Source organism: Zosterops lateralis (assembly GCF_965231275.1).
Source record: "Zosterops lateralis genome assembly, chromosome: 9".
NCBI lineage: Eukaryota > Metazoa > Chordata > Aves > Passeriformes > Zosteropidae > Zosterops > Zosterops lateralis.
Window position 1 is genome coordinate 4,377,828 of NC_139769.1, and position 21,674 is coordinate 4,399,501.

General features: G+C 47.7%; 1 protein-coding gene across 1 annotated transcript in view; it reads left to right on the plus strand.

Moving 5' to 3' along the window:
* Nucleotides 1-12,604: 12,604 nt before the first annotated feature.
* PLPP3 (phospholipid phosphatase 3) overlaps nt 12,605-21,674 on the plus strand; it is a 43,736-nt gene continuing 34,666 nt past the window's right edge. The window contains exon 1 of the mRNA XM_083867352.1: nt 12,605-14,059. Within this exon, the coding sequence (XP_083723478.1) occupies nt 13,921-14,059 (139 nt within the window). The 5' untranslated portion in view covers nt 12,605-13,920. The remainder of the gene's footprint in view (nt 14,060-21,674) is intronic.

The window sequence follows — 21,674 nt, forward strand, 5'->3', positions numbered from 1 at the left end:
ATATAACTAGTGAGTCTGGCTCTACCCATACCCTGGAGTTTTCCTGCCCAGAATTGCTGTGCAGAAATGCACCTGTTTCTGACAGATTCGGCTTCATTTTATTGTAGAACAGTTCCTAAACAATTCAAGCCAAGCTTTACTATGGCAGGTCTAAGCCAAAATGAAGTCTCACCACCCTTCTCTGCAGGTTCACCTGGGGTTAATCCTCAGAGTTTGCCCAGGTTCTGCTCTTCCTGATGTGTTGAATGATGTTGGGCAACATCTACCAGCATCTCCAGCTGCCTGGGAGGTCTGTTCTACCTTAGATGGAGACCTCAAAAGCTGAAGAGGAAAGACACTTTAGCAGGGCCTGTTGTGACAGGACAAGGAGTAGTGGTTTCTAATTAAAAGAGGAATGATTCAGACTCGATAGAAGGAAGAAATCTTTTCATGGTGTGGGTGGTAAAACCCTGGCACAGGTTGCCCAGAGAGGTGGTGGATGCTCCATCCCTGGAAGTGTTCAAGGCCAGGTTGGACTGGGCTCTGAGCAACCTGGGCTAGTGGTAGGTGTCTCTGTGCACTGCAAGGGGGTTTGAAATAGATGGTCTTTAAGTTCAACTTAAACTATTTTATGGTTCTGTGATAGCCATGGCACCATTTAAATTCTTCCTGCCCTGCAGAAGCAGGGGAGGAAAGGGCACATGTGAAACTGTTGATAATATGTCGAAGAAACAAGATAGAGTGTGCACAACATCTTTAGACAAATTGGAGCTGATATTGCTCCAGCAGCCCAACACAAACATCCATCTTGCTGGTGGGAGATGGAGCAGCCCCCTGCCCTGTGTCCTGCCCTCTGTTTGTCCATTCAGGACACTCCCCAGCTACTCCTGCTCTCCTCAGACCAGGGGTATTCCAGCTATTCCACAGGCAGCACAGTCCAGTGGGTTCTCTTCAATTCACTGCAAGGCCTGGCCTGACCAACATCAGTCGGGCAGGTACATTCTTCCCGCATTAAAGCCAATTACCTTTGGATGGGGATGAGTGAGAGCAACATTTAGTCCAGTTTTGCCTTCTCTGTGGGTCAGTTCATGCTGGCTGAGGCCAAGTCTCTTGTGCCTGTGAAGGCTGAGCCATTAGAGCAGGGCAGGGCTTTGATCTCAAAATTGCCTCACTTGAAACTGCAGATGAGAAAAAAACAACAATCCACCTAAATTAATAAAACAGTAGTCAAGCCTGCAAGTGAATCATTTCAGCTTCTCCCAGAGCAGGCTCAGCCCCTCTCTGCCCCTGGAATGGGGCATGAGCCATGTACAACCCAGAGGTACCAGAATGGCCTCGTTGCAGGGACATACCAGCTTTGGGAGGGCAAAATGCCCGTGGAAACGGAGGAAAGCAGGAGGATGGGTGGGTGGGAGTGTGCCACAGCTCTTGGGGAGCCATGGGGAGCTGTGAAGGAGCAGGAGGCTGTGGAGGAGCAGCTCTCTTCACCCTCCTGCCCTGACCCCAAGCTGTGCAGCCGCTGCAGCAGTGCCCAGGCAAATTTGGCTGGCTCTGCACTCCAGAGACATCCAGCAGCTCCCAAACCAGACCTGACTTGCTCCCTGCCAGCTCCAGAGCAGCCTGAGCGGGGTGGACAGACATGCCCTGAGGGTATGTCTGCATTGCAGTGCAGAGGTGAGACCTGGGCTGGGTGAGACAGAGCTGGGCTTGGTCCCTGGGAGGCACCCAGGACATGGGAGGTGTGGAGGAGGAGGGAGGGTTTTGCCTCAAAGAGCCTCATGATGCTTTTGGGAACTGAGTGTGGGTGGTGGAAGGACTTTATGGACTGGCATGTGTTGTGGTCACCAGTGGGGCGGCCATTCTGTGGAGATCACAAGGTAAAATCATTAAATTATGGGATCATTTAGGTTGGAAAAGCCCTTTGAGGCCATTGAGTCCAGCTACTAGCCCAGGACCACCAAGGTCACCACAAAACCATGTCCCCAAGTGCCACATCTTTCAAATCCCTCCAGGGATGGTGACTTCATCACTGCCCTGGGCAGCCTGTTCCAACACCCGATAAACCTTTTGGTGGAGAAATTTTTCCTAATATCCAATGTAAACCTGTCAACCAGCAGCACAGGGAAATGGACAAACTGATAGCACTGAAATTGGGAAAAATACACTGCCCTCTTCCTTAGAGTGCCTGGATCTTAGGGTTTGACTGAGGATCCTCAGCCCCTGTGACCTGGCAATGGGACCAACCCCAGCCCTTCAGATGGTTGGTTCATCTCCAGGGAACCAAAACCATTCAAACAGATTTTTGGATGACTCCAGAAAATATTTCTTTTTAAAGGTGCCCCATCTCCTGAGTCTGTGCTGCAAATGTGGTTGTTTATTCCTAACAAATAAATTCCTGAGAAAAAAAAAAAACAAACCAAACAAAAATAAGGTAGATAAAGAAGTGGTCAGAAGAAATTTCATCAAGCCAAATCACAAGTGATTTTCAGTAGGATCTTGGGAAATAAAGCATGGCAGGAGCCAGCAGCCCTTGGAAGAGAAGTGGAGAATTATTTTCCTCCTGGCAGCTCCAGGCACCTTGGGAATTTTCTCTGGTCTCAGCACTCAGCACTAGATGGCACCCAAGGTGGGAATTTGGGCTCCCAAATGCAGTCCTGGGCTCTGAAATTACAATGATAGCTGGATGAAGAAATGAGGATCCCATCTGGATGAGGGAGAAAATCAAAGGGCTGAGGAGGTGGAGTTTCCCCATCTCCTGCTGCCACCACTGTGCTGCAGCCCCCTCCAAGGTCTGTTCCACCACCTCAGCTGAGTGCTGGGCTGCCAGGACAGGAAAACAATGTGACAGAGGGAAGAGCAAAGGCCCCATCCACAAGTCCAGGTGCATTCAAGCCTGCAGGGATGTATTCACCCATCCTCTTTTTCCTCTGAATGCTGCCAGCCCCGTGGGTGCTCAGGCACACAGCACACTGCACACATTGCTGGCTGTTTGTGTGGTGTCCCCCAAGGTGTGCAGCCTGGGGTGACTGGAAATGCAGCTGCTCTGAGCTGGAAAACATTTCCCAATGAGGGAATTACCTTTGCATCATCCACCTTGTTTACTAAATAAGCCAAACTGTCCCTAGGCCATTGATGGGATTTGGGTGAAAGCAGAAAAGCACCATGAGAGACAACTCTTACCTGGGAGATTTTTCCTCCTCTTTCTTTACCTGGCAGGTGTCTTCCTGCTGATGTGGGATGAAAAAGGGGAGTGCCAGCATCTTTCCCTGTCACCCATCTGTGTTCTCTTGGGTGGAAGATGAGATTAGCCCCCCCAGCCCTCCAGCTTGGGTAGCAAATTTTATTTTTTTTTTTATCACCTCTCAACCAAGTCATGGACATGAACAGGTTCCTCAGGAGAGGCAGCTGTGCTTGACCCCTGGCTCAGGGCAGTGGCACTGAGGGCCAGCACCCAGGAAGGAGCTCAAAAGCACACAAAGGTGTGAGGAGCAGATAGGTAATGGTTACATTGCCATGGGTCCCTGCCTGGAGGTGCAGGGTCACAGGAGGGACACCAGGCTCCCTCCCTGCCCTGTTTGCACTCTGCAGGTGACCTTGACAGCTTAATGAGCACTGGGTGATTGCCAGCACCATTTCGTGTGCCCTGGCCCTGCTGAGGAGGGTGCCCAGGGCCAGGTCCTGGAGGTGCCTTTACAGCCACCTCTCCTGAGCCTTTTTACTCTGTCTCCAGCTTTATCTCAGGTCTATCTCACCCCTGCCCAGAAACCATTCTCTCTCTGAAACACCTCTGTGTCCATACCTTTTGTTTTTCTTTTCCTTGTGTTTTCCTGGTGTGAACACAGCACCAAGCAGAGATGCAGGAGAGCTTTATCGAGGTTCTGCTGGAGTTTGAAATACTTCTCTTCCCAAAAGTATATGTACCTACAAGAAATAGCTCCAACCCAAGCCCTGAGCAGGCAGAGGCACTACAGACTGCTGTTTGTGTTGCCCATTCCCTGTGCCTGCAATTATGGGGAAATTGCCATCGTGTAAGCAGCAGCTGTATGAATAACTCTATTATTTGTTATTATTAGTCCTAGATGTGTGTTTTTCTTGAGATCATATCTGCACAAGAAGGCACATTAATAATAGCCTTTTGAACTGGCCCAGTTTAATTTCTATGGATCGTGAAACTTTTGAAGCAAGGTGCTGTTTATTGCTTTCTTCTGAAATCAAAGGTCTCCAGCCACAGCAGAGAGAGCTCTGTGTTGTCCAGGCTGAGTTCTTGTAAGGGCAGGCGGTCATGTTGAGCTCACTCTCCTCATCTGGCATCAGCTAAAGGCTCTCGTGTTACAGCCTGGTGCCAGCCTATTTTAGGAAGCAAGATTCCCCTTTTATGCAATTATTTTTCATGTGAGTTTTAAGTTCTGTTCTCCTTTGCTCTTTTTCTGTTTTGGTCTGTTCTCTCTGCTGCCTTCAGGTGGGGTGTGTGATACAGGGAACAACAGCTGCTCAGCCACCGAGGTGCTGTCTGAGTATGGAAAACATGAGCAAGAATGGGTCAAGAAATAGGAAAAAACCGTGTGGAGTGTCCATAAAAGGACATGGAGCTGCTGCAGTGAGTCCAGCCACAAAGATCATCTGAGGGCTGCAGAACCCTGTGGTGTTCAGCCTGGAGATGGTTCCAAACAGACCTTAAAGCTTTTTCCAGTGCATAAAGGGCCTCCAAGAGAGTTGGAGAGAGACTTTGGACAAGGACATGGAGGGGGACAAGGGGCAATGGCTTCACACTGACAGAGGGCAGGGGTAGATGAAATATTAGGAAGAAATTGTTCCCTGTGAGGTTCTGGCACAGGGTGCCCAGAGAAGCTGTGGACGCCCCATCCCTGGAAGTGTCTCAGGCCAGGCTGGAGAGGGCTTGGAGCAACCTGGGATAATGCAAGGTATCCCTACTGGAACAAGGTGATCTTTACAGTCCCTTCCAACCCAAACCATTCTGTGATTCATGTTTTCTCTTTAAGGGCCATTATTAGGAGCTTTTCACCCAAGTACAGTAGAAAAAGGTAAAACCAGAGCCAGGTTCCTTAATGCCTGGCATGACCTACCAGTATTTTTTGGGCTGCTTGTCAAGTGGCCACAGAAGCACAGGCAGAGCCACCCAGGTTGGCCAGCCCTTAAAAGCAGATGAAAACAAACCCAAATGAACACAGTGCGTTCCCAGACTTGTGTGATTTGTGCTTTTGCAGTTGGGTTTGTCACCCCAACATTTTGCCCCATTTTCCCAGCAGCCAGTGCTGCGAGGATTTGCTGAAGGCAGAAGTGGGAGGTGAAGGTGGGAGTGTGCCTGGGAAAAGGTGGGCAGGTGAGGATGGGTAGAATGAGAACCCAAAATGCATCATTTTTAAGGGGGAAGGTTTATTTTTCTTTCATTTTTGAATCCCAGTGTTTCAAAATAGTCTCGTGGTTTGGAAGCAGGAGGATTTTGACATTCAGTGTTTGATGTTAGCAATTCTGATAAAGGAGATAAAGGGTCTGTGATGGAGCTCTCGAGTTATTTGTGGGCTGTTGGGCAATGGCAGTCAGTGAACCTGTGTATTTGTGTGTTTAAAGTGTAGTCCCTGACATTTACTACCAATTTTAGAGGGATTTACTCTTTGCTATTTCATAATCCCTGATTCAGAGCAAATTTGCAGATTTTGAAGATCAGAAGAGACCATTAATGCCATGGTCTGAGTCTCTGGATAGCTGAAGCCACCTAATTTCATCTCCTCCTGCACTGAGCTCAATATTTTGTGTTCAGCTGCACCACAAAGCAAGACATGAAGGTAGAAAGATCAACCACTAACCCAATACTCAAAAAAATGTTCCAAGGTTTGATCATTGTCACTATTTAAAATAAAGTGGGCAATGTGCTTCTCATTTTTCTTACTCCACCTTTGGGGAGAAGAATAATTTATGCCCAAAAAATTCATGTAAAAGCAAGTATTTTTTCATCCCATTCAAAATAAAGGAAAAGATAGGCTGGATGTATATCCCAGGGAATCTGTTTTACAGGGAAAATAGCCTCCTTCTAGTGGTTTAATACTGTGGTCTGCAAGGCAACTTTGTGCGCATTTGTAAAGTCATTTGAGCTGCATTAAGGTCATAATAACCTTATAATAATATCATAACTTGAACAGATTTTTTTTTCTTCTTTACAGACATTTCTTCAGCCTTTGGAAATCCACTGTCCCAAGTAAAATTAAACTGGCATAGAAAACTGAAGCAAGAAGGGAAGTTTGTGCACTTAGAGGGAAGATGAAAAAGTTTTTTCAATGGAAATGTGTGTGACAAGTGTGACAAGGCTTGAGTATTAAAATGCCGTGTTGCAAGATAATTTTTGGGGAAAAAATTGCATCTAGAAAGGGGGTGTGAAACAACTGGTTCATGCTGAGTCAGTTATTGGAGCACTGTAGTGTTGTAATGTGCTACTAACCCACACTGTGGATCCTACCACTCCTCAGTTTTTGGGCCTGGCTCTTATCACAGAAGCAAACAGCCTCTGTGAAAGGGTTCAGAATACAAATGGGAGAGCAAATCCTTTTCGGAGCTATAAAAACCCTCTTGTGTTTTAAGGAGCCTGATCGTTTCTGGCAAGACTTTCAAAGACAACAGTGCCGGGATCCTCTCGATGAATAGCAACATTAATATATTAGGTGTGTATTATGTAAATCCATGCTTCAGTGGAGCACTAGATAAGATAAATGGGAGCAAAGAGCAGGCTTTGAAGGCTGCTGGTGAGATTTTGTGTGTGTGCTGTGCCCCTTGAAGGCTTGGTGCAGAACTCAGAGCCCACTGAGGTCCTGCCCCCCCCTCCTGCTCAAGCAGCTGCTGCCATGGAACCCTTAAATTTTGTCACCACGTGGCAAAACCTTGCTCTTTTGTCTGTGCCTGAAAAACATCTTTTCTCTCTGTTTTGGTGCAGAGGCAGGGAAATTCCTCCATGGCAGAACTGGGCTGTTCATCTCCTTTACCTTCCCCTGGCACTGCATGGCACAGATGGATGACCAGCAAACCCAGCCTGCATGCTGGAGCAAATATTTGGGGAGGGTCCAGCCTAGCCCTGGCAAACACATTGAGATTCTTGAGGCTGGTGGACAATGACTTATCAAGATAGAGAGACTTGGGAGCAGATAAGCCCAGGGACTCGTGCATTGTATACAAATACCTGGGCTGGCCCTCGCAGCTCATGTGAGGAGTGATGCTGGAGCTCTGCCCTGGTGAAACTCCATTTCTTGTTGCATAATTGTGCAAGACAGGATGGACAGAGGTTCCCCACATGTGGGGCTTCACTTTTTTCTAGTACTGCTTCATCACTTGATGAGCCCCAATCTTACTCCACTTTTTTTTCTTTTGTCTTTCAAAAGCCTCTCTCTGCTTCCCCAGTAACACACACACATTCCTCCAGTATCATCCCATCAAAGCAGAGTCTTGATTCACTTTGGGAAGGCACAACCTCATGTTCAGCATCATTTTTCCTGCTGCCCCACGGTGGCCACCACACACCTGCCCCACCAGCACCCGTGTTCATCACCAGGGCTTCACGCCTTGAAGGTGATGCCAAAAGCTGTGGGGTGGCCCATAAAAACGGCTCGGTCTAGACATGAAAAAAAAGATATTAATTTTTCTTTCACTTTTCACTTGGATGCGGAGCATTTTCAACCAGGTCATTGAGACGGTTTTCGCGACCAGAAATAAATCCGAGCCGAAAAAACGTCGGCAGACCTGTTTACTTTATAAACCACAAATGTTTGTATCCTGCAACAAATACCTGGGAAGTGCCTGGACCAGACATTACAAACTTGTTAACTACCCCGAGTTAACCAGTAATCAATTGAGGGGAGAGAAACCCCAAGCATGGACCTCTCCTCTGAGACTGTTCTTTATAACGGGGCTTTCATTTAGTCCCCGGCATAGGAGCGTAATTAAACCATGGCACATTCTTGACTTTCAAACAAACTCCTGGGAGCTGGCCAGCCCCGAGCACAGACCCGGATTTTACCAGGCTGGAAATGAGGGTGATGTTCCACCTCTTTCATGAGCTGTTGTTGATGGTGAAAATGCCTGGCCCACGGTAGAAATCGAGAATTCTACAGACAGCCCTTCAAGGCTGCGCTAATAAACACGGGAAAGGATTTTGGGGGGAAATATATCAAAACACTGGTCTGGTGAAATGCTTTTTTCAATGCTACAATTATAGGGGGAAGGTGTATTAACTGAGGCCTGAAATTTTTCATAATTAGCACGCATCGGTAGTAATTTAGATTGCTGATGTTTGATTTTTGCAGTCCAAGTTTGCTCGTTTCTCTGTCAATACTGGGCCATGACCTGCTGAGGTGTCTTGATGGAGCTGGAGTTTGGGATTTCCAAGCGAATGCTGAGGAATGGCAGTAGATGGTGCTGTTATTCTCTTTTTCGAAGAGAGGGATGGCTGACGAAAGACAGGCACAGCCGTGACTGTACACAAGGTGTTACCAGTCCCCAGTGTCCCCAAATTATAAATCAGGCTCCTTAAAAATCATGGGATTTGGTCTTTAGAAAATCTTAAATCAAATAACGTCCTTTATTACAACTTCTGTGTTTTGGATGAGATTTCGAGCTCACATTTTCAAGTTTTTTGTTGTGACCATGTCATTTGAAATTTATTTCCTTTTTTTTTTCTCATTTCTGCAATAATGTCAATTGAAATCCTCCAATCATGTCAAGAGCCAGCAAGATTTAGGGGAACTAAATTAAATTAGGGAGAAACTTCAGGGTTGTGAAACTTGGCAGGAATACAGATGCTGGTTTCAAAACAAGCTGGACTTTAAGTCGTTGGCAAATTGAATGTTGCTGACCCTGAGTGATTTGTGATGCCAGGAACTGTCCGTGACCACAGAATGTCCCACCCCTCGGGTCACTGAGGCACGTGCCTGAGGGCTGACCCTCCTGGCCTCCATCAGCCTGGACCCCCAACTTCCTGAGCAGCACCAAACGCTGCACCAGGATGACATTTATCAGCTAATTCTTTTTAATGACCTGAAGGTTTATGAGGCTTGATCCTTCCCAGCCGCACTGAGGAGGGCAGAACTGGGCCCCCCTTTGGATTTCACTTTTATTTGCCTTTCTCTGCAATGACAGGTCTGACTGCAGCCTTTGTAAAAATTTAACAGGGCAGTGTTGACTGTGCAGGTTGGACAACCTGGCGCCAGTGTCCAGCATGGGGACACGGGCAGGGGGACACAGCAGGTGTCCTGCCATCAACCTCCTCCTGCCACGGGGTGAGCAGGGCAATGTCCCCACTCATCATCCCTCTGAGGGTGTTTTCACCAGTTGCAGCAGCTGGTGATGCTAAAAATACCCCTGAACAGGGTAGTGGTGGTTGAGCTTTGGACTTTTCAGAAGTTTACTGGTATTTCTGCCTCGTGACTCCAGTTCAGGCCACCTGGTTTGGAGCACGTAACTGTGCTCTGATTTCCCCCTTCGGTGGGGAACAATCTCAGATAACGGATAACAATCAGTTCACTTTCTTATTTTAGGATTGCTGCAGCCACGGTCATTAGCAGCTCCCAGAAATACAATAGGCAGGGCCTGGTCCTCCCACACTGCGTGTCCCCTCTCCCAGAAGAGCTGCTGCCAAAATCCTCCCTGTGACAGAAAAGCAAAGTGAGTTCCCAAGGAAGACCTGTGGCTGTAGGTCTGAGGGGGAAGGAGGGGCTTGGAACTGGGCATTGCATCAAACTGAGCATCCCACCGGGCACACTTCAGGCATCAAACTGCTCTGCAACAGCATCCACATCAGGAAGAGCAGAAGGGTTGCAATCTGGAGAAGAGAAAGCTCCAGGCAGACCTTAGAACCCCTTCCAGTAGCTGAAGGAGATCCAAGAGAAGTGAAGAGGGACTTTGGACAAGGACATTGAGTGATAGAAGGGGGAATAGCTTTGAACTCACAGAGGGCAGGGTTACATCAGGTATGAGGAAGAAATTCTTCCTTGTGAGGGTGGAGAGGTCTTGGCACAGGTTGCCCAGGGAAGCTGTGGCTGCCTTATCCCTGGAAGTGCTCAAGGCCAGGTTGGACGGGATTTGGAGCAACCTGGGATGGTGGAAGGTGTCCTTGCCCATGGGGAATTAGATGATCTTGAAGATCCCTTCCATCCCAAACCATTCCAGGATTCTGGGATACTCTACACTTGTAAGTGGAGCAGCCCAGAGCACCAGGGCCATGTCCTGCCTGGCCAAGGAGCATCCCCAGGAGTGGCCAAGGGCAGTGCTGCTGCCCAGCTGTCTCTGCACCCCAGAGCCAATGCTGGACTGATGGAACACGTTGTGGGGACACCTTAAAGCTGTGCTGAGCCAAGGGGAGCAGGGTGGGGTAAGCAGGAGCATAAGGGCAGGCTACAGGTTCACTCCCTGCTCCAGCAACTGGTTATTTTATGTTAAATAATGTCTGGGATAAACTACTTCCATGAGCTTCTGAGCACAATTTTGAGCCTCCTCCCTTCCCTTCTCTCTCCTCACACCAACCCTGTGCACATGGTTGAAACACAAGCTCTCACAACCTCTCAAGCAAGAGGCTTGGGCTCCTCTTGCCCCAAACCAGACCTTAGTGTACCACTTGAGCACCCTCTTCTATGGAGAATAAAGAAAAATGGGAAATACAAGAACATTTTTACTGTTGTTTTTTGGTTTGGTGTGTTTGTTTGTTGTTTTGGTTTTTTTTTTTTTTTTGGCAGATACCCTTTGGCCGGGATCATATTGACTGGTCATGGTGAGTGAGTAAAGTACACCTAAAACCTTCTCTCAATATTTAAGTTCTTGATATCCCATGAACAGGTTTCCACATAGTTCTGTCCCACTGATACAATGATAAAAGGGGCAGCAACTAGTTCTTCCCCCTTTGCCCATTCCAGGAATAGCCTTAAAGAGATGATTCTCTTAAAATGACAAGATTGAATGAATAAAACTCAATTCCTCTTTTCAAATTGTTGGACTAGGAAATAAATCCGGGAAAGAACAAGTGGTACAACAATTTTTGATCTTCCCTGAAATTATATCAGTGTATTCCTTGCTCACCAGAGGTTTGGTCCAGCTGGGATGGGAAGGCGGTGAAAATCAGTCCTTCTTAAAAATGCAGAGAAAAAAAATCACTAGAAATACAAACTCAATTAGCTTAAATAATTTATATAAAGCAAAACATCAGTCCACAGTGAGAATTTCAAGACTGACTGAAAGGAAATGATGAGGTCTTGAAGGTTACTGTTGCATGGTGTATTTGATAATTCCATTTATGAATAAACAATTAATTATTACCAATGAATCTTTGCATATTATTGACAAAGGCACAGAAGCTGCTTTTTGGCACTGCTGACTTACCCACTGTCAAATGTGAACTGGGAAATTGTGGTGGCTACTGCTCCCTTAAGAAACTGCCCAAGATTCAGATTTGTGTGCCTTGGCTTGCATCAATTAACAGCACAATCTTTTTGTTATGAAAATGCAAACATAAGTAGCCTGAGGGGTCTTGTAAATGCAAATACAAAACCATAATTTCAAATTTCTCTGAAAGTACAAGAAAGCCTCTTTTTTTTTTTTTTCTTTTTTAATTTGGTGTTACAATGATAAGTCTCAATTTTTGTTTATTTTTTTTCCCTCCTTGCTTTGAACGCAAAATGGAATTTAACCCAGGGAATCAGGAGATTTGGGGATGTGGGGAAGCTGGAGCCAGCTGCTGGGATCTGTGGGCTCCTCTAGGCTGGGCCAGGCTCTGAAGGGTGAGGGGAAGGTGGATGTTTGGCCCCACAGTGGACATGAGCTGGGCTGGGCACTGTGCCCACAGCTGGGACAGAATTCCCACGTGGAGATTCTTTCCACTTGCTCCAGGCGTCCAAGGGGCCTAAATTAGGCACCCACACCTCTGCCACACTCAGGGGAGAGACAGAGAGACCTTGAGATGTCTCCTTGTGGGCAGCTTGGCCCCCTGGGTGGGTGGTTGGCACCATTTTGGGCCAAAAGTGATGCTTTTGTATTCAGAGCCATGGGGTGATAATGGAGAAAAGAGTCCCCTCAACAGCAAGGTGGCACCTGATTTCACCCCACTAAGGCTTTAATGAAAGAACTGGGGGAAGGTCCAAGGTCTGTTTTCCCCTTTCTTTTAACACCACACATATAAAATTAAAATTTAAAAACAGCCGCTTCACTTTCTTCCTCCCTCCCGGGCTGGCCTCGGTGTGCCCATGGATGTGTCTAAACAGATTCCTGGAAAACCTGCCCTTGCCCAAGAACACTCTCCAGCGCTCGGGTTATGGTCTGCAGCAGGGAAGGGTGGCCTTCATGGGGGGCTCTCCCTGCCTGGAAAACACCAGGGATGCAGCAGGATGTGTGCCAGCACACAGGTGACAGCTGGAGGTGAAATGCACGACCCAAAAATAAGAGGAGAAGTGGTTAAACACTGTCCTGAGCAGTTCTCTGGGATGGCAGCTCTCTCCCCTGCTCAGAGCCCTCCTGCCAGCTCCGGCTCCTGGGAAATCTTTCCTTTTACTTCCTTGATGATTTTTAATTAGACCAAAGGAGCGATTAACCAACACAACAATCCCTGGCTCAGCTCTCTTGTTACACTCATTTGATGGAGGTGCTGCTGCTGCAGGAGGGAGGGCAAAGCTGCCCCGGTTGGGAGATGGCACCTGGAAAGGTGGCACAGCCAAAAACTTCAGCCCAGGGGTCTGCCAGGGTCTGTGGGTACCACACACATCATGTCCCATCCTCTGTCTCAGCACAAGGAACAGCAGGAGGGCAGGAAGAAAAAAAAAAAAAAAAAAAAAAAAAAAGAGATAAAAATGTTTATGAAGTTATTTGTTATTAGTTTTCTGCCCCTTGCACCGTTCCCAGCTTTCAGGAGTCCTCCAGCCTTGGATCGGCTGCTTGTTTTCTTTTCCCCCCTGCACTCCTGTAAGAATGAACGCTAGAGGCACCCTCCCTCCCTCCTTCTGGTCTGCAAGAGAAAACTTCAGTTCCTAACTCTTTTTTTTTTTTTTTTTTTTTTTTTTTAACTTCCCTCAGGAAAAAAATGTGGAGTTAATTATCTATGTAAAATGTCAGATGCAGGAAAGGGGCTGTGCTTACTTGGAGATCCCATCCGAGGCGAAGTGACTGATTTTCCTCCCTCCTCCTATTTTTTTTTTTCTTTTCTTTTTTTTTTTTTTTTTTTCCTGAGAAGTGGAAAGGCTCGCGGAATAAAAGTCCAGAACCCGAGCTGGTGGCTCCCAGAGCGGCTGGGGCGGGCACGGCGGGAGCCCCCAGCACAGCACAGCACAGCAGAGCACAGCAGAGCGGAGCCCACCTGCCCCCGGGGCAGCATCCCCTGCATCTTCTCCTGGACTGAGACCTTGATAAAAATATACACACACACATATATCTAGAGAGACATATATATATATATATACACATACAGACACACATACTTTTTTTTTAACTTTTTTTACTTTTTTTTTTTTTTAATCCTTCCCCCCCCCAGTTTTTCCTCCAGGACTTTTCCACCGCCTTTGGGACAAACTTTTTGCCCCTTCACTACTTTCCTATTGTTTTTGTGTTTTTTTTTAGAGGGGAGAGGGCTTGGTGTTTTTTTTTTTTTTTTTTTTTTTTATTTTTATTTTTTTTTTTATTTTGCTACTTCGAATTTTTTTTTTTTTTTTTTTTTAAACTCGTCTCTCCTTGGTGGAAGACCCGCCTGCCTCTCTCCCTCTCGCCTCCCCGTTGCCCCACCGGAGAGGCCGGGAGCGGCTCCGGCGGCGCGGCGCGGGCAGCACCTCCCCGTGCACGGCGTGTGCTCGGCTCGGCTCGGCTCGGCTCGGCTCGGCTCGGCTCCGAGCAGGCTCCCTGCGGCCCGGCACGGCCCGCCTCGGCTCGGCTCGGCTCGGCACGGCTCGTCCCGGGCTCTCGCCCCCGATAATGCAGAGCTACAAGTACGACAAGGCGATCCCGCCGGAGAGCAAGAATGGGGGCAGCCCGGCGCTCAACAACAACCCGGCCAAGAGCAGCAGCAAGAAAGCCCTGCTCATCTGCCTCGACTGCCTCTGCCTCGTCATGGGTGAGCACCGCGGGCCCCTTCTCCCCGCTCCCAAACCCCTCCAACACCGCTCCTCGGGCAGAAAAAAACTTTCTGGGAAAGTTGGGCGGCGGGCGGGCAGAAGTCGGCCGTGCCCCGGCCGCGCCGCTTCCCAAACAAAAGCCGGGAGAGCCGGGCCGGGCAGGGAGCGGGGGGAGCCGGGGAGCGGCCGGGCCGGGCCGGGCCGGGCTGGGCCGGGGGAGAACAGCCGGGGGTCCCCGCGGGGAGAGCCGGGCACGGCACCCCGCACCCCAAACACGCTGATTTCTCGGTGATTTGCTGTGGTTCCGGAGGCGGGGAGCAGCCGGGCGGTGCGCAGGGGGCACTGTGGGCTCGGGGATGGGCACTGTGGGCTCGGGGATGCGCCCCGGGGCTGCCCCCGGCCCGGGCCCCGCTCCCGGCCATGGAGCGGCGGCTCCTCAGCGGCGCCGGGGCCGGCTCCAGGTGGAGGCAGCGCTCTGCGGGCTCGTGTTTTTTAGTTAATCATGGAAAATAGCAACTCTGGTTGCTGTGTCGCTCTGCTGGGCGGTTTTACCAGCGCTCTTCTTCTCTCTTTCTCCCCTCTCGCTAAACTTTACAAGTTTGGAGCGCTTCTCGCAACCCCTGGAAAAGCTTTTGGTTTTCCTGCCTCTCTCGGCTTTTGGAGATTGCAATGGCTTTTTTGGAGATGCTGTGGCATGGAAGGGAACTGTCAACAGCGCGTCTCAAAAAAAAAAAAAAAAAAAAAAAAAAAGAAACACCAAAAAAAAAACTTTTTGCATTCCAAAACATCAACCCTTCCATTGTGGCTGCGATGCTGAATATTTAATTGACAGACACACAGGGCAGGGGAAATCAACTGGCTTCCAACAAAGAGATTAATAACACAACAGCACGTGAGTTTCATACTCCAGACACCACAGTCTTTAAAACAATTGTTTCTGCTTAGAACCCGTTTTTGTTTTTTTTTTTTTTTTTTTTTTTAAAGACTGTCAGTTTGATTTAATTTTTATGCAGTTTATTGATCATCTGGTGTGTATTAGGGGGCACTAATACATTAGGAGGAGAGGCATGGTTTTCTCTTTATATTCCCACAAGAACAGGGGCCAGTGCAGAAAGCTTCATCTTCTCGGATCTGGAAAAAATAAAAATACTTGGTATCCCATATATGAAACTAATATAAGTAGAAACATAACTAGCTGGACTTACCTCACTTATTTAAGCAGAAAGTGGAATTCCTAGTAAAACAGCTCCTAAGAGTCAGAACTTTTAAACTTTTATTTACCCAAGTTTTCTTAACTTGAGGCATTCCTGGCATGAGTAGGTGGTGTTTGAATGGGGAAAGGGTTTTGCTTCCCCTCCTCTGGGCTAAGGGTCCTAAATGAAAAAGCAGTTGGTTGACATGTGTTATTCTACTTGTGCTGGTTTGGGTAAACAGGACTTATCAAGCATCACTGGCAAGTATTGTTAGCAGGGAAGAATGTGATGCAGCAAAACTCTGATTGTTGCTTTGTTTCAGGTTGCTACAGGTGGAAATCAGGAAGTAAACACCAGACTTGGCTTCTTTTAGGGTTTTTTTGTTGGGTTTCTTCGTTGTTGTTTTGTTGGGGTTTTTTAGGATGAGGAGCATTTTAGAAAAGCATGGATGCAGTAGGTGAAGGAAAGTTTAGATCTGGCTGATCACTGGCAGGTGAAGAGCATGGGTGAGACATGGGGAGGGAGATGATTATGGGATGGAGAGCCCAGGATGTGTGTTGGGAGATGGATAGATCACGGTGTGTATTTGGGGATGGATAGATCACGGTGTGTATTTGGGGATGGATAGCTCATGGTGTGTGTCTGGGGATGGATAGCTCATGGTGTGTGTTTGGGGATGGATAGATCATGGTGTGTGTTTGGGGATGGATAGCTCATGGTGTGTGTTTGGGGATGGATAGATCATGGTGTGTGTTTGGGGATGGTTAGCTCATGGTGTGTGTTTGGGGATGGATAGATCATGGTGTGTGTTTGGGGATGGATAGATCATGGTGTGTGTTTGGGGATGGGCTTTGCAAATACACCCTGACCAGGACCAGGAGTATCGGAACTCCCAGTTCCGATATGAGTTGGAGATATCTCCAGTTGGAGATGAGTTGCTGTGGAAGCTGCCCCACTCACAGGAGGCTTGGCTTGCTCTTCCCTCTCCTTTTGCTAGGGAAGACTATGAGTTTATAGTTCCAAGCTCTTGATTCCCATTTTCTTGTAAAAAATCTCCCCAAAAACCACTTGGAAAGTGGAAAAAAGGTGCCCTAGCTTAACCCTTCCTGTAAGAGAAAGGTAAACAGGTACAAGTTGATGGATATTTACATATTCAGTGGGAAAAAAAAAAAAAAAAAAAAAAAAAAAAAAAAAAAAAAAAGGAGTCCTTTATAAGACAATGAGGGGCAGAATTGGGTGAAATGACCTTTTTTGGGGTGGAGGGACCAGCAGAGGTCTTCTGCTGGTGCCTGTGGGCACATGGCCAGTGGCCTCCAGTGCAGTCAAACTGAGTTACGCCTCTTGAGCAGCTGCCCAAAGACATTCAGAGAAGCAGGGAAACAGAAGGCTTTTTCTCATTTGAGGACCACTTTAGGAAATATTAAAACTGGCCATTTGATTTGCAGAGGCCTGTGACGCTGCACTGGCTCCTGCTGCAGGTAATGCCATAATCTTGGCCTTGAATTGGTTTCCTCTGAGGGGAAAATGAAAAGAGTGAACTATGGCTGAAATGTTTTTCAGAAATGACACACTCTCTGTGAGGCTGTAGATGTCTACAAACCCTTTGTTTACACATAAATTTAAACAAATTACCCAGAAGACAATTATCATAAACATCTGAGAAAGTCTGAATTAGTAAAGCTGAACTATCAGGAGCTTGCTTCAGCTTTAATTTGGTGAGAGTAGTTAGAAAGATCCACTTTTGCCTTTCATCCTTAAGCAGTACAACGGTTATCTTGACAGCAAATGCATAAGAGGAAGATTTCTATCTTCTTTTCTTGGGAGCCATGGGCAGGTGGAGTGGGTTGGATGAAGATCCACTGGACCAGATCCTTTGTTTCTCCTGCATTTCCAGCTTGAGTTGAGTTGGCAGGGAGATGGATGTTACTGAATGAGCAGCCCACTCCTCTAATGAGTGCACTTGGCACTCATAAATCCCTGGGCTCTTGCATGAACAAGAGGTTTGATCGCCGACACTGTGAACTTCCCAGAAATTCCATGCCTGTGCTTAACTCAGTAAAAAAAGGCAGAAAAGAACTGAGTGTGCATTTATTAAAGCAGGTCATGCAAGGGGGGAAAATAACTTTCTCCATCTGCTTCCTCCTCTTGGGAGGGCTCTGTTTTGAGAATTGGAAGATGCTTCCTGAAATTGTTAGGGCCACAGGCGAGCTTGGTGATGTGGAAGAGTCCCTGCTGCCCTGTCCCTGTCTCCTGATCACTGCAAAACATCTGAAAAAGTAATTGAGGGGATCTGGGAGGGTCTGAAGTTCCCCCTGCTGAGCTGGTTGGTGTCTTCACTTTGTAGAGCAGTGGGGAACTCTGAGCAGCAAAACAAGAGGCGTGACGGGTGGACCTCACTCCACCTTCATCTGATCATCCTCAGCCCATCCCTCTGCCAGGAGTTTCCTGCACCTCCTACCCAGAGCTTACAGTTGTTTTCGGGGGAACTGGCATCATCCTGGCTGGGACAGATCTCTGGGGCCAACTTTCCCTGGTGCCGTGGGGTTTTGCTGTCCTGCAACAGCCACCAAACCTCCTCCTGATGCAGGAGATGTGGCCAGGTGGGGAAAAGCCTCCTGCCCTGACCCTTGAGGTGGGATGTTTTGGAGCCTGGCCCCACAGATGCAGCATCTAGGGTTAAATTTACTCCTCTCAGGCCTGCTGTTTTTTCCCTTGGCAGGGACTCCTGGTGTTCAGCAAGCTCTGAGCAGCCACCTGTGCTCTGCTGACGGGTGCTAAGTCAAGCGTTTAATCTCGGAAGAGGGGAAGGCTGTGTCAGCAAGGGTGATAGGGCAGATGAGGGTCTTCAGTAGCTTGTATTTGTGCAGCTTGTGCAGGTAAAACAGCTTCCAAAAAGTCCTGCTTGTGCCATAAAATAGAAGGATTTAATCTGGCATACCTGCTTCTGAGGCTTGTGGAAATTGGGTTTATGGGAGCATATGTTTCAGGCTGGTGGGATGTAAACTGCACATAATTTACTGCCCTTCTTCTTTTCTGCCTCTAATTTAATTTTCTCTCTTCTGTCAATCCCAGTTAATCTGTACAACAGAAGTTTTACTGCCTTGGGGAGGTTATTTGAAGCAGCAGATGGATAGACCTCTTGCAACCTTAATATCTCTGCAGCTTTCTCACAAATTTGGCATCTCCTGTAGCGAGCTTGATGCTAAAATGAACTTTGAAAGTAAATATTTATGCTAGCTGGACCTTGACATGTTTATGTAAGTGCGGATATAATCTTATAATTTGGGCTAACAGTTTAGATTACTCTTGACTTTCCTCTTCTGTGTAGAAAATTGTGTAGTCCTCCAGCTTTCAGAAGCAAAAAGGATTTGAGCTCTGCCAGGGGCCCTGTCGCTTCATCACGAAAATTGGTGCAAACAGGCCTGGGATTGTCATTTAAGTGTAAGGAGTGGGAGGAATTGGAGATGAGGGGTGAGGTTAGAATTATTTGGATGGTGTAAAGCTGGATGTGATGAGCTAAGCAACTTTGCTTTGTTTGGGTTGGGGCTGTTGCTTTTACTTTCAGGACTACCCTGCTGCGCAGCACTCACTTGTCGCATGGGTAACATCCTTTTGTGCACCTGGAGAAGATGCTGAGCCAACCATTTCTTGTTTCCAGCAAGGGACAGCAAGACCTGGCTGTACCAAACCAGCTGGACAGTCCCAACCCCTCGGTGTTGCCTTCTCCACACTGTCCCAGGGAGGACTGAGCCCTCACCACACGGGAGAAGCTGTGTGGGTGGAGAGTCGTCACCGTGTTTTGAGCATCCCTAGGTGGGGTTTGGTCGTTGATGTTTATGTATCACTCCATACCTGCAGGATCTCCTGGTGGCAGAGAGCTCCTGGCCAGGGATGGCTGCTCTGGCAAAGGCAGGTTGGCAGAAGTGGTGCCTTGGAATGGGGTTGTTGTACAGTTGGACTTTGTCATAACTCGAGAGTAAAGGAGGTTTTTTTTGGAGCCCGGAAAAGCTTCTTATTGAACCAACAGTCAGCACCTAAAGTGTGATACCCATCTGTTGTGCCTCCCTTGAAAGACCAAAGCAGCCAAAGATGACTGGAAGTAGAGGCGAGAGAAATATTTTGGAGGTGTTTGAAATCCACTTTTTCTGCATTTGCTTTGTGAAAACAAACAAACAAACAAAAAAGACAACCTACCTATCAAAAAGAGATTATTAGTGACAATTATACTTGAGGTGTTAATTGCAGAACAAGGAAATGCTGTACCTATGGCAGCCTGAGTCCTCAGGGGTATAAATCTGTTGGCTTTCCCAGGTTGGTGGAACTTGGCCAGCCTGAAGATGTGTCTCCAGGAAAAGCAGAATTACGTGCAACTGCCTCATGGCCAGGAGTGCTTTGAATCCTGTGTACCTGCTGCTGAGACAGGCAGGAGATGGGAATCACAATTACAGCAGATGACATTTTTTTAATTGTCTGTTTGTAGTGAGCACGGAAAATAATATAAACATCACTCCCAGATCAAACGGATTATTTTTATACCCTTTAAATCTCGATTTAATATGCATGCCTTTCCTAGGGCTGCTTTGGTCTGACTCTGTTTGTCTGGATACAGGCTGGTGGTGTCTCTCCAGATGCGTGTGCTCCGTGTACCACCCAAAAAATGGTTTGCATACCACAGCTGGGGAACCTCTGGCAAACCAGGGCCCCTCTTCAGCCTCTGAGATAGGCAGGGTGTTTGTGTGGCTCCATCTCTGCCTGAAATGCCTTCAAAGAGGGGGAGGCAAAGGCCCAGCTCTGCTGCGTGGCTCGCTCTGGCGGAGCAGGCTCCATCCTCCCCGTTGCCTTCATACAATGCTCCCACTTCATCCATAGTAATCCAGAAGGGACCCTTGTGGTCTCCCAGCCTGCCTGTGCCTGGAACAAGGGCCTGCCTGTTGAAGGCAGCGTGGGGAAAGGCAGCAGCCTTCAAACCCTCCTACCCCAGCGTCCACACAGCTGGCGCTGGGAACAGCAGCTTCCCTGGCATCCCAAGGGGTTGTGTCCCAGCAGGGGAAGGAAGTGGGGAAACCCCCTCCCAGGATGTGGCTTTCCCCCCTGCCAGCTGGGGTTTTATGTGAGTGCTGTCATATATATATATATATATATATATTTATTTATTTATTTTATTTTTTTACATCTCTTCCTTTTTTGTTCTGTCTTAGGGCTTTGTTCGGCTCCTCCAATAGGTCAGGTTTCAGATTTCAAACAAACAAATGAAAAAAAAAAAAAAGCTCAGAGTTAAGAATGATAAAACCTCAATGAAAGAGGTGAATTAAAGTAAGCCAGCACTTATCCTGTAATTACAAAAGCCTGAAGTCGGAATGTCTGAATGCACTTCTGTACTTCCCCCCTTGCCAATGTGTCTGGAGGCCCAGCCTGTGGCCAACCTTCCATCTGCCTTTCCAGATACCTCAGCTGGGTGGGTTTTGCCAAAAGCTGGGAGGGGGATGCCCTGTGTTTCACATCTCCTCATGGATCAGTGGGCTCCTGTCTCAGAAGGGCATTTGCATCCCTTTCAAAGCCACCCCATCTCCGTTTCACTCTCTCCCATGACATCCACCTTGGAGGGGCACTACCTGCTCCACGGTTTTAGAGCAAGTGGAAAGTTCCTTCATGTGGATCGAGTGTCTGTGCCCAGGGATGTGTTGGAGCAGCTGTTGGGAAACTGGAGAATCCCTTCTTGCCTCTTTGCTGCACGCAAGGGCTCAGTTGCAACAGTGGGATCGTGATCAGCAGAAGCTGCTCCTCCAGTTTGACCTGAGGAAGCAGAATGCCACGAAAACCAGGGAGTTTGAAGTGTTTTAGTTTGGATTTTGATGCAAACAGTTTGAAAGCAAGCCTTAAGCGTAAGTTTGTTACCAAGAGAATGCATGAATGAGTTTGAAAATTAGCTTTGTCCTGGCAGGTTTGGAAGTATCAGAAACTCCTATGGAACTCCATCCTTTGGAGTCAGTCACGTAAGTGGGCTTGTTTTTCACATGTGTTGGATGTTTTGGAGACAGAAGGTTGAAAACAGACTCTGCATCAAGTCAAGTCATCAGCAGAGCATGTAATTTAACTCCAGAGCTTGTGATGCTCTGAAAATGCCTGTGCTCTTTGTGCTGTGTGTTCCTGTTCCAGCCCTGGAACAGGATTATATCCAAACATCCATGTGCTTCTCTGAGCACATGGTGCCCTCCATCAGCACCAGGCTGGGGCTGCCAGCCAGAGCTGCTCTGACAGTGGTGGCGACACGAGTCAATGGACATTGCTCATAATCCTTTACTACTTTCCCATGGTTTTGCATCCCTTGGCCAGAAAGGTGTGAAAGTTTGTTGATCACAGCACTGAGAAGCTTGGGAGGTGCCTCCAGGCTTTCTCATAGAACACACCAAAGGGCATAGCC